The sequence below is a fragment of the Scyliorhinus canicula genome, chromosome 2, assembly GCF_902713615.1.
Source record: "Scyliorhinus canicula chromosome 2, sScyCan1.1, whole genome shotgun sequence".
Taxonomy (NCBI): Eukaryota; Metazoa; Chordata; class Chondrichthyes; order Carcharhiniformes; family Scyliorhinidae; genus Scyliorhinus; species Scyliorhinus canicula.
The window spans coordinates 236,688,886-236,701,611 of record NC_052147.1 but is presented as its reverse complement, the minus strand read 5'-3'; the positions used below and the strand labels follow the sequence as shown (position 1 = coordinate 236,701,611).

At 42.8% G+C, this 12,726-nt stretch overlaps 1 protein-coding gene across 2 annotated transcripts in view; it reads right to left on the bottom strand.

The window, feature by feature from the left end:
- Positions 1–11,894, bottom strand: part of ccdc93 (coiled-coil domain containing 93) — a 76,896-nt gene extending 65,002 nt beyond the window's left edge. For both annotated transcript variants that reach the window (XM_038789838.1, XM_038789839.1), the window contains exons 1-2: positions 11,779–11,894; positions 3,832–3,887 (exon numbers count right to left, since the gene is read on the bottom strand). In XM_038789838.1, coding sequence (XP_038645766.1) covers positions 3,832–3,855 — 24 coding nt within the window. In that variant the 5' untranslated portion in view covers positions 3,856–3,887; positions 11,779–11,894. The remainder of the gene's footprint in view (positions 1–3,831; positions 3,888–11,778) is intronic.
- Between the last annotated feature and the right edge of the window lie 832 nt (positions 11,895–12,726).

Here is a 12,726-nt window from a genome sequence, read left to right as displayed (position 1 = left end):
CTGTTTGTGCTGGCCATAGAGCCACTGGTGATGGCTCCCAGGGGGTCGGCAGGGTGGTAGGGGATAATGCAGGGACAGAGGGAGCATTAGGTGTCGCTCAATGCCGATGACCTCTTGCTGCATGTTTTGGATCAGTTGGAGTGTATGGGAAGGATTATGGGCCTGTTGGGAAGGTTTGGAGGGTTCTCTGGATACAAGCTGAATGTAGGGAAAAGCGAGGTATTCCAGTGAATGAGCTGGCACAGCGGGATCATTTACAGGGGTGCCATTTACGGTTGCGAGGGACAGGTTTAGGTACTTGGGGATTCAGGTAGCGAGGGAATGGATGGTGCTCCATAAGTGGAACTTAACGAAGCTGGTAGAGGAGGCCAGGGAGGATCTTAAGAGGTGGGATACACTGCACTTAACATTGGCGGGGAGGGTCCAAGTGGTGAAAATGAATATTCTGCAGAGGTTCTTGTTTATCTTTCAGGCTCTCCTGATCTTTATACCAAAGGCCTTTTATCGGAAAGTGGACACAATCATCTCGGACTTTGTATGGGCGGGGTTGGCATTGCCAAACTTGCTTCATTATTATTGGGCGCCGAATGTGGACAAGGTGTGGCGGTGGTGGGAAGGAGAAGGGGCAGAGTGGGTTAGGATGGAGGACGAATCTTGTAAGGGGTCTAGTTTGAGGGATATGGTGACAGCAGCATTGCCAATGGCTCCGAGTAGTTGTGCAGTCCACAGTGAAGATATGGAATCAGCAAAGGAGGCATTTTAGGGTGGAAGGGATGTCAGTGCCAACGCCGCTGTGCGAGAATCATGGGTTTGAGCCAGGGGGGTGGATAGTGTATGCAGGTGGAGGGAAGTGGGTCTGATCAAGGTGAGGGATTTGTATTTGGAGGAAGGGTTCGCCAGTCTGAAGGAGCTAAGGGAGTGGGTAGAGCTGCCGAGGGGTAGTGAGTTCAGGTATCTACAGGTTACGGACTTTGCGCAAAATGTCTAGAAGGGGTTCCCTAGATTGCTGGCATACACCCTGCTGGAGCGACTGCTGCTTCCGGATGTGGAAGGGGAGGGAAGAATTGGGGATTATATACAAGTGGCTGGGGGAGCAGGGAGACGAGCGGGTGGTGATGATCAAGGAGAAATGGGTAGCGGAGTTGAGAATGGAGATCAATTGGGGAGTATGGAGTGAGGCACTGCGAAGGGTAAACGGGACCTCTCTTGTTCAAGGATGAGCCTGGTACAGTTTAAGGTGGTGCACAGGGTTCATCTGACTCGGGTGAGAATGAGTGGGTTCTTTCAGGGGATAGCAGATGAATGCGAGGTGTGGGCGGTGGCCAGCGAATCATGTTTTGGGGTTGTGAAAAATTGGGACAATTCTGGGTGGGACAACATCACAGTCTTAGCTAGGATAGTGGAGTAGAGAGTGGACCCGAATGCTTTGGTGGTGATATTTGGGGTTTTCAGAGAAGCCAGAGCTCATGGAGAGGAGGAAGGCAGATGTCTTGGCCTTCGCCTCCCTGATTGCACGCTTACGAATGTTGTTGGAGTGGCGGTCGGCATCACCACCAGGGGGGTAGCAGCATGGTTGGGTGACCTGTATGACTTCCTGTGGTTAGAGAAGATAGAGTACGAGTTAAGGGGCTCAGCAGGTGAGTTTGAGAAAAGGTGGGGGCTGTTTGCGACCGTGTATGAGGAGCTGTTCGTCAAGCGGGGGGGGGGGGGGGGGGGGGGGGGGGGAGAAATCTGTACACAACTGTATGGTTGATGTTGGGAAGAATGTTTCCCGGGGTGTTTATTTGCTTGGAATCTACTTTGATACAAGTTTGAATAAATGAGTTTTTTTTTTTTTAAAAAGTCTCTTACGTGGTACTAAGCAAATGTTTTCTGGAAGTCCATTTCAATAACCTCCATAGATGTTGCCCTGTCACTACCTTAGCCACCTCTTCAAAAAATTCAACAAGATTAGTCAGGCATGATCTTCCCTTCACCAAATCCATTCTGGCTCTCGCTGATCTACCAACATTTTTCAAGCTATTCAGTTACCCCATTCCTGATTATAGACTCAAACAATTTTCCCACCAAAGATGTTAGGCTAACCAATCTGTAATTCCCTGGTTTCCCCTTTCACCCATCTTAAAAAGTGAAGTGACATGTGCAATTTTCCAATCCAGTGGTACTACACCGGAATCTGGGGAACTCTGAAACATGATAGTTAAGGCAGCTACAATGTTCTCCCCTACTTCCTTTAACACCTGGAAACTGTCAGGTCTTGGGGATTTGTCAGTCACACTTAAGTTCAATTAATTTCCTAGTTACTGATGTTGTACTTATCATTATTATTATATTTGGGGACTTCCAGCAAGTTTGCCTCAGTATTTACAGTTGAAAAAGAGGATAAATAATTGTTCAACTTGTCTGCCATTTACCCATTATCATTGAGAATATCTCAATTTTCAGCTTTTATTGGGCCTACATTGCTCTTCACCACCCAATTTCCCTTTATATAACTATAAAAAGAGAAGGTGGTGGCATGCTACCTTCTTGAACTGCTGCAGTGCATGAGCTGTAGGTACATCGACAGTGCTGTTAGTGGAGTTCCAGGAATTTGATCAGCGCCAGTGAGGGAAAAGCAAGATATTTCCAAGTCAGGATAGCGAGTTCCTTAGATGGAAAGTTCCAAGTGGTGGTGGTCGTCCTTCAAGATGATAGAGGTTACGGGTTTGGAAGATGCTGTCTAAAGAGCCTTGGTGAGTTTCTGCAGTGTGTCTTTAGATGGTACACACTGCTGCTACTGCACATTGGTGGTGGAGGAGGGAGCGAGGTGAATCGACACTATTAAAAGCATGCAATATTTTTTTGGTTAAAATGCATTGGGCCATAACTTGCTCAGAAGGGCAATCAGCATAAGATCACCATTCCATACCCACTTACCTATGGTCAATTTCTTCAGCGCCTGTCTCGCCCAATCTTCCCGATTCAGACTGGATGAGATCCAGGCAGTGAAGCAGGTCCACTGTTGGAGTTCAAAAGAATCGCAGCAAAGGAAGACAAACGTGCTTTTAAAAAATAGCACTAGCTGCCTGTGGGGTCCCCGGGGGGGGGTTTACATAAAGTCTCATACGAAGTTCAGTCTGGGTATTTAAAAATAGTTATACTGAAGTTAGGCCCCTCTTCACACTAATATAGCCTCTCCTCGTCCCTCCCCATCAGCCCAGGTACAAATCATTTTGCCTGGTCTGAATAATGTACTCGCTAATGATTCAGTGTAACTCAGTGGGTGATCAACTAATCACTTTAAAGCATGAATACAAATCATGACAAAAGATAAATAGACATAAATAGCAACTGAAAAAATACACAATGTATGCAGTTATTTTGTTTTTTACTAGTACGATTAGGCAATATTAACATTTCAGTCAAAAAATGCATGAGTGAAGATAATCGATAATCAAGTAGAATTTTAAAAAGTTAAGGAATGGGTGGTACGGTGGCGCAGTGGTTAGCACTACTGCCTCACGGCGCTGAGGTCCCAGGTTCGATCCCAGCTCTGGGTCACTGCCCGTGTGGAGTTTTCACATTCGCCCAGTGTTTGCATGGGTTTCGCCCCCATAACCCAAAATGATGTGCAGGGTAGGTGGATTGGCCATGCTAAATTGCCCCTTAATTGGAAAAAATTAATTGGGTACTCTAAATTTATTTTAAAAAGTTAAGGAATTAATTTTGAAATTCAAAAGAGAAATATGTTAACTATGTTGGCTGCATAATCTATTTTTCACAGTACCGGAAATTAGGAATTTTAAAAGATTATAGTAATCAACTGTTCTCTTAACAATCTTTACTCACAGAAACTTCTACAATTGCATTCATAGCTTTGTCTTTCCGTTGCTTGAAATCATCATCCTATTACAAATAAAAATTGAAAATTGAAATGCAGTAATTCTAGCCATAATATTTTAAAATGTTTACTAGTTATTTCTAATTATACAAGCAAATCTGAAACTTTAAACTAAGTGTTCTTTTGTGCTTCTCTTATTTGGAAGTCATTTTGAGATCAGGACCTTCCTACAAATAAATGAAAATTACAGCCACACAGCAGCTTAGTGTGGTCAACAGAAAGAATGGGTTGTTTTGGCTTTGTGAGTTACCGCAGTCGACGCAAGAGGCTGAAGGTTGATGAGATGGATCTTGTGCCAATCTATGAATTCCAGATTTGTCCCGGCAGGACGGGAGAAACAAGAATCAATAAAAACTGGCTTCACTGCTGGAGATTGATTTAAGAAACTCTTCAAAAATTGAGGAAAGTGCCTGGCGACGGTCACTCAAGTTACTACTCTGAAATGGAAATTTGGGAACCCATTGGAAGCTGGGAGCAACTATGAACCGTAATTCCACGAAGAGGGTGGTTTGTGCCAAGTGTAAAACAGGAGTGTACCTCTCTGAAGATCATTAAGCTGCTAAAAAGAAAATATCACATAAAAGGCTGAAGCTTTTTGTCTTGAACTCATCATGTTGGTTGCAAGAAAGCCAAATTTAAAGGGAGCAACAATCTGTACTGCATGAGAAACAGCTGCTGATTGGTTGCTTCTTTCGAATTTGGTATTCTTGCAACTGTCCCGATGAATCAAAATGAAAAGCTTCAACTGCAAGTCACTTTTTTCAAACAATACTTCTGGACTCACAGAAGACTAAAGAAAATAGTATTTAGTTAATAGTGCTTTCATTCATTTGTTTCAGTAAAAGTTTAAAAATGTGCAATTGTGTTGTGTCATTCTTTCAGTTAGAACTGAAAGTACAAATCCTTTTAAAAGTCATGATCTCTAGGAAGATCTTTGAAAGGATCTTGTCACAGCTCGGTCTTGAAAATGACCGCCACTATAATGGCGTTCCAGTTTTGACGAAATGCGAGGTGATGCATTTTGGTAGATCCAATTCAGGTGGGAGCTATAAAATAAATGGCAGAACCATCAGGAGCATAGAGACAGAGATCTGGGCGTGCAGGTCCACAGATCCTTAAAAGTGGCAGCACAGGTGGAAACAATGGTAAAGAAGGCACATGGCATGCTTGCCTTCATAGGACGGGGTATCGCGTATAAAAGCGCAAAAAGTATGTCAGTTATAAAGAGCATTGGTGTTAGGCCACATTTGGAATACTGTGTCCAATTCTGGTCGCCACACTACCAGAAGGATGTGGAGGCTTTGGAGAGAGTACAGAAAAGGTTAACCAGGATGTTGCCTGGTATGGAGGATATTGCTATGAAGAGAGATTGAATAAACTGGGATTGTTCTCCGTAGAGACAAAGGCTGAGGGGCAACCTGATAGATGTTTATAAAATTATTAGGGGGAAGAGTAGGGTGAACAGTTGGGAGGCTTTTTCCCCCCCAAGGCGGAATTGAAAATTACAAGGAGGCACAAGTTCAAGGTAGCACGGTAGCATAGTGGTTAGCAGAATTATTTTACAGCTCCAGGGTCCCAGGTTCGATTCCCGACTTGGGTCACTGTCTGTGCGGAGTCTGCACGTTCTCCCAGTGTGCGTGGGTTTCCTCCGGGTGCTCCGGTTTCCTCCCACAGTGCAAAGATGTGCAGGTTAGGTGGATTGGCCATGATAAATTGCCCTTCGTGTCCAAAATTGCCCATAGTGTTGGGTGGGGTTACTGGGTTAGGTGCTCTTTCCAAGAGCCGGTGCAGACTCGATGGGCCGAATGGCCTCCTTCTGCACTGTAAATTCTATGAAGGTGAGGGGGATAGCTTCAGTGGAGATGTGCGAAGAAAATTTTTTAAATTTTATTTTACACAGAGGGTGGTGGTGGCCTGGAATACAGTGCCAAGTGAGGTGATTGAGGCAGATATGTTCGCGACCGTTAAGATTTATCTGGATAGGCACATGAACAGACGGGCTATAGAAGGATACAGCCGGTTTGTCTAGATACGACACATGATCGGTACAGGCTTGGAGAGCCAAAGGGCCTGTTCCTGTGCTGTATTGTTCTTTGTAAACACATGGGTAGAAATTTGCACTAGTAGGTAAGGGAGGATTTAGATTTTTAGCTGTGGAATTTCAAATAGAGGCAAGATAGAGTTTACAACTCAAATACAAGTAAACTTGCGAAAGGCCATAAAGTTGTATTTGATCGAATAGTGGGACAATTGAAAGCAATGAAAGATTTTTATATTTTGAAGACAGTTAAGTTCAGAGAGATATTGCGAACAATGGTTTTGAAGATGAAAAACATATTTAAAGGAAAGGTCCGGAGTTGTGTTGAGGGGCGTGGCCATGTAAGAATCCTATGGTGTACTCTGTGCTAAAAAAAAGATCTGTGACGAGGTACAATGTGCTGCTTGCAGACAGCCTAGAAGAGGGTCGATTGTTTCCAAAAAGCAGGGTGTTGTTTAAAAGATTTTTGGAATTCTCAAAAAGTGGAGTAAACGTCTTGTGATCTTCCCTGGAGCAATAGCAGGTAGCTTATCCTACTATTACTGGAATTTTAATAGATTAGAGATCTATGGGACTGCTGCTTAGAGGGATGTTTGTTAGTCGAATGGGTTAATGTTCTGTGAAATCAATTTTAATTGTATAAATACAATTGTGTGTTTAGATTTTCTTGTTCTTAAATGTTTTAATTTATTATTCAAAATCGTTAAAAATGTGTTATTCGAGTTTCTGATTTCAGCACAGATGTTTTTATATTAAAATACAAATGAAAAATCATTGTGATAGCTTGCCAAGTTAAGTCTCCCTTTGGGATTGGGTTAACACTGCAATTACCACTTGCCATATCGTAACAGTGAATATAAGTTTTCCCAAGTAAATTTATGTACGAGCAAAAATATTGAAGCCACACACGAATTAGATATCTTTTAGATAAATCTTGCATTTCAGATTAAGAACCTTCATCAAATCTGAATGCTCAGATGAGGAACTCTCAACAGGCCTGGATGAAATAACTATTCAAAAGTTCATGTACTTGATTAAACATAGGTTCAATAATTTATCTCTCAGATCCTCACTCATCTATTAGAACATAAGAACTAGGAGTAGGCCATCTGGCCCCTCGAGCTTGCTCCGCCATTCAATGAGATCATGGCTGATCTTTTGTGGACTCAGCTCCACTTTCCGGCCCGAACACCATAACCCTTAATCCCTTTATTCTTCAAAAAACTATCTATCTTTACCTTAAAAACATGTAATGAAGGAGCCTCAACTGCTTCACTGGGCAAGAAATTCCATAAATGCACAACCCTTTGGGTGAAGAAGTCCTCCTAAACTCAGTCCTAAATCTACTTCCCCTTATTTTGAGGCTAGTGCTGCTTTCACCTGCCAGTGGAAACAACCTGCCCGCATCGATCCTATCAATTCCCTTCATAATTTTATATGTTTCTTATAATATTCTCCCTCACCCTTCTAAATTCCAGCGAGTACAAAACCCAGTCTAGTCAATCTCTCCTCGTAATCCAACCCCTTCAGCTCTAGGATTAACCTAGTGAATCTCCTCTGCAAACCCTCCAGCGCCAGTACGTCCTTTCTCAGGTAGAGACACCAAAACTGAACACAATACTCCAGGTGTGGCCTCACAAACACCTTATACAATTGCAGCATAAGCTCCCTAGTCTTGAACTCCATCCCTCCAGCAATGAAGGACAAAATTCCATTTGCCTTCTTAATCACCTGTTTTACCTGTAAACCAACGTTTTGCACCTCATGCACTAGCACACCCAGGTCTCTCTGCACAGCAGCATGTTTTAATATTTTACCATTTAAATAATAATCCCTTTTGCTGTTATTCCTACCAAAATGTATAACCTCACATCTGTCAACATTGTATTCCATCTGCCAGACCCTAGCCCATTCATTTACCTATTCAAATCCCTCTGCAGACTTCCGGTATCCTCTGCACTTTTTGGTTTTCATAGAATTTACAGTGCAGAAGGAGGCCACTTGGCCCATCGAGTCTGCACTGGCTCTTGGAAAGAGCACCGTCCCGAGGTCAACACCTCCACCCGATCCCCATAACCCAGTAACCCCACCCAACACGAAGGGCAATTTATCATGGCCAATCCACCTAACCTGCACATCTTTGGACTGTGGGAGGAAACCGGAGCACCCGGAGGAAACCCACGCACACACGGGGAGGATGTGCAGACTCCGCACAGACAGTGACCCAAGCTTTACCACTCATCTTAGTGTCGTCTGCAAACTTAGATGATTTGGAGTTGGGGACCAAGTGCAATGTGTCCATGTAAATTGTGAACAATTGTGGGCCCAACACTGATCCCCGAGGACCACCACTAGCTACTGATTGCCAACCAGAGAAACACCCATTAATCCCCACTCTGCTTTCTATGAATTAACCAATCCCCTATCCATGCTACTTCTTTACCCTTAATGCCATGCATCTTCATCTGATGCAGCAACCTTTTGTGTGGCACCTTGTCAAAGGCTTTCTGGAAAACCAGACATACCACATCCATTGGCTCCCCATTAACTACCGCGCTGGTAACGCCATCAAAATATTCCACTAAATTAGTTAGGCCCGACCTGCCCTTTATGAATCCATGCTGCGTCTGCCCAATGGGACAATTTCCATCCAGATACCTCGCTATTTCTTCCTTGATGATAGATACCAGCATCTTCTCTACTACCAAAGTTAAGCTCGCTGCCTATAATTACCCGCTTTCTGCCTACCTCCTTTTTTTAAACAGTGGTATCACGTTTGCCAATTTCCAAACCGCTGGGATCACCCCAGAGTCTAGTGAATTTTGGTAAATTATCACTAGTGCATTTGCAATTTCCCTAGCCATCTCTTTTAGCACTCTCGGACGCATTCCATCAGGGCCAGGAGACTTGTCTACCTTTAACCCCATTAGCTTGCCCATCACTACCTCCTTAGTGATAGAAATCATCAAGGTCCTCACCTGTCATAGCCTCATTTCTATCTGTCACTGGCATGTTATTTGTGTCTTCCACTGTGAAGACCGACCCAAAAACCTGTTCAGTTCCTCAGCCATTTCCTCATCTCCCATTATTAAATCTCCCTTCTCACCCTCTAAAGGACCAATATTTACCTTAGCCACTCTTTTTTGTTTTATATATTTGGAGAAACTTTTACTATCTGTTTTTATATTCTGAGCAAGGTTACTCTCAATCTATCTTACTCTTCTTTATAGCTTTCTTAGTAGCTTTCTGTTGCCCCCTAAAGATTTCCCAATCCTCTAGTATCCCACTAATCTTTGCCACGTTGTATGCTTTTTCCTTCAATTTGATACTCTCCCTTATTTCCTTCGATATCCCCGGTCGATTTTCCCTCTTTCTACCGTCCTTTTTGTTGGTATAAACCATTGCCAAGCACTGTGAAAAATCGCTTGGAAGGTTCTCCACTGTTCCTCAACTGTTTCACCATAAAGTCTTTGCTCCCAGTTTACCTTAGCTGGCTCTTCTCTCATCCCATTGTAATCTCCTTTGTTTAAGCACAAAACACTAGTGTTTGATTTTACCGTCTCACCCTCCATCTGTATTTTAAATTCCATCATATTGTGATCGCTCCTTCCGAGAGAATCCCTAACTATGAGATCATCAATCCTGTCTCATTACCCAGGACCAGATCTAGGACCGCTTGTTCCCTCGTAGGTTCCATTACATACTGTTCTAAGAAACTATCGCGGATGCATTCTGTAAACTCCTCCTCGAGGCTGCCTTGATCGACCTGGTTCAACCAATCGACATGTAGATTAAAATCCCCCATGATAACTGCTGTATCATTTCTACAAGCATCTGTTATTTCTTTGTTTATTGCCTGCCCCACCATAATGTTACTATTTGGTGGCCTATAGACTACTCCTATTAGTGACTTTTTCACCTTACTATTCCTGATTTCCATCCAAATGGATTCAACCTTATCCTCCATTGCACCAATGTCATCACTTACTATTGCCTGGATGTCATCCTTAAATAACAGAGCTACATCACCTCCCTTACCATCCACTCTGTCCTTCCGAATAGTTTGATACCCTCGGATATTTAACTCCCAGTCGTGACCATCCTTTAACCATGTTTCAGTAATGGCCACTAAATCATAGTAATTCACGATGATTTGCGCCATCAACTCATTTAACTTATTCCGAATACTACGAGTATTCAGGTAAAGTACACTTATGTTGGCCTTTTTACCTCTGTTTTGAATATTAACACCTCGATCAGTAACCTCTCCCAAGTTATATTTCCTCTTAACTTTTCTCCTAGTTATCCTTGTTGTTGAACCCATATCTTCACGTAACAACCTGCCGCATCGCATTTACGTTTTTACTTCCCGTTTTATTCATTTTAGTATTACTGGGCCTATTCACTGAGCTCCCATCAGTCACTGTACCTTGTACTGTCACCCTTTTTGATTTTTGACTCTGGCTTCTCTGCCTTACACTTTCCCCCTTACTGCCTTTTGTTTCTGTCCTTGTTTTACTACCTTCCGACTTCCTGCATTGGTTCCCATCCCCCTGCCACATTAGTTGAAACCCTCCCCAACAGCTCTAACAAACACTCCCGCATGGACATCGGTTCCAGTCCTGCCCAGGTGCAGACCATCCGATTTGTACTGGTCCAACCTCCCCCAGAACTGGTTCCAATGCCCCATGAATGAAAATCTCCCTCTTGCACCATATCTCGAGCCACGCATTCATCCTATCTATCCTGACATTCCTACTCTGACTAGCTCGTGGCACAGGTAGCCGTCCTGAAATTATTACCTTTGATGTCCTACTTTTTAGTTTAACTCAAACTCCCTGAATTCAGCATGTAGGACCTCGTCCCGTTTTTCACCTATATCGTTGGTGCCTATGTGCACCACGACAGTATCCAAGTGGTATATCCGTTTTGCAGGGAGATGACCGCAGGGGACACCTGCACTGTCTTCCTACTCTTGCTCTGTCTTTTGGTCACCCATTTTCCATCTCCCTCAGTAACTTTCACCTGCGGTGTGACCAACTCGCTAAACGTGCTATCCGACGTCCTCAGCATCGCGGATGCTCCAAAGTGAGTCCATCCGCAGTTTCAGAGCCGCCAAGTGGTCTAACAGGAGCTGCAACTGGACACACTTTTGCACGTGAAGGAGCCAGGGACAGTGGACGTGTCCCTGAGCTCCCACATCGCACACGAGGAGCATGACACGAGTCTGGCTTCTCCTGCCATATCTTAAACCTTCGGTTAACTTATACAACTACAATTCCCAAATTTTTTTTTTTTTTTTAAATTAATATGATTTATGATTTTTAGCATTCAATATCTTAACTTTTGATTGTTGATACTCCTATATCCTAGCATTACTGTTGCTGCGCTTTTGTTTAAACACTTCCATTTAACAAGTATAGAATGCCCAAATTAAACATAACTACATCTTGGATATCTAGGTAGCTAGTTGCATTCAGTGCTTTTTCAAAGATCAACTTAATTCCTGGTCAAAGCAATACTGTCGGTGACAAGGTTATCCTTAGACCCAAGCTGAACATCTCCAGATTTTGCTTTATTCAGACAAGACAAATCAATCTAATCTTGTGACTAGGATTAAAAAAGCAACAATATATAAACTCAATATATCTATTAAAGACACAAAATTCAATTTAGTTTGAACAGTCTACAAAAATTGTTAGTATTCCAATTTCCGAGTCAACTATCAGAGCTACATTGGAAAGAATCAAAATGTAAATTGCAAACTTTATACAAATATTTTCAGAAGTTGCCTGTCGACAAGTACATTCCACATTAACAACAATATTTGATAATTTAAACATACTGGGAAACTCACCTCAAGTAGACTATGGGTTTTCTGAAATTGAGATACTGAAAAGGATCGGACATAATCTCCCATCTCTTCCCTGGTCTCAATTGCACGTTTTACCAACCACTTAAAAAAATGGAGATGGAGTATTACTTGGTAATAAGCATCAATTTCTAGTTTGCTCTTATAATCTACTCAAAAATTAAGAAAGAAATCTTACATGTCACCTGCAAGATTTCGGATGAAAAGTCTGGCTTCAAAATAATTATTTGAATAAAATGGGGGAATTGGGATGAAGGCAGCAAAATCCAGCCTAAAGTTGGTGGTTCATTAAAAAGTGAAAATAATGTCTTGCCACTGATGTTAAATCTGCCTACAGATTTTCACATACAAAGAGAAAATGAGCCTTTGCAATAGTGTCCTAAAGAACAAGATATTTTCTCACCAGAGAATTGTGAAGTTAACTCATTAAACAAGAAGCTGGTTGTGGAAAAACCCTCCAATTTGATACAAAAACCATCTTCCCAAAATTAGAGATTCATTTCTTTTCTGGTAATAATAACATGTGATTTGAGATGAAGATTTCTCAAATCTTTTTAATAAACGTAATTTTCAAATGTACATTAGTAGAGGCTCAAGAAAGCATGGTCAATGATGCAAACTGAAACAAAATGGAGTGATTTAGTCAACTGTGAACGATGCTCACGAAAATAAAAAACGTGGGACGAAATTCTCCGAAGACCTGCAATGCCCATTACCGGCGGGCAAAAGCGGTGCGGATGACTCCAGCGTCGGGGTCTTCTTTTAAGCCGTTAATCTCCGTTCCCGAAAGGGCCAGCAGCGGACTGACGCAGTTTGCGTCAGTTTCACCCGCTGCGGAAGTGGCGCGTTGAGAGAGAGAGAGAGGGGGTGGGTGGGGGGGGTGTGTGTGTGGGGGTACCGGCGTTGAGAGAGAGAGAGAGAGAGGAGAGACGA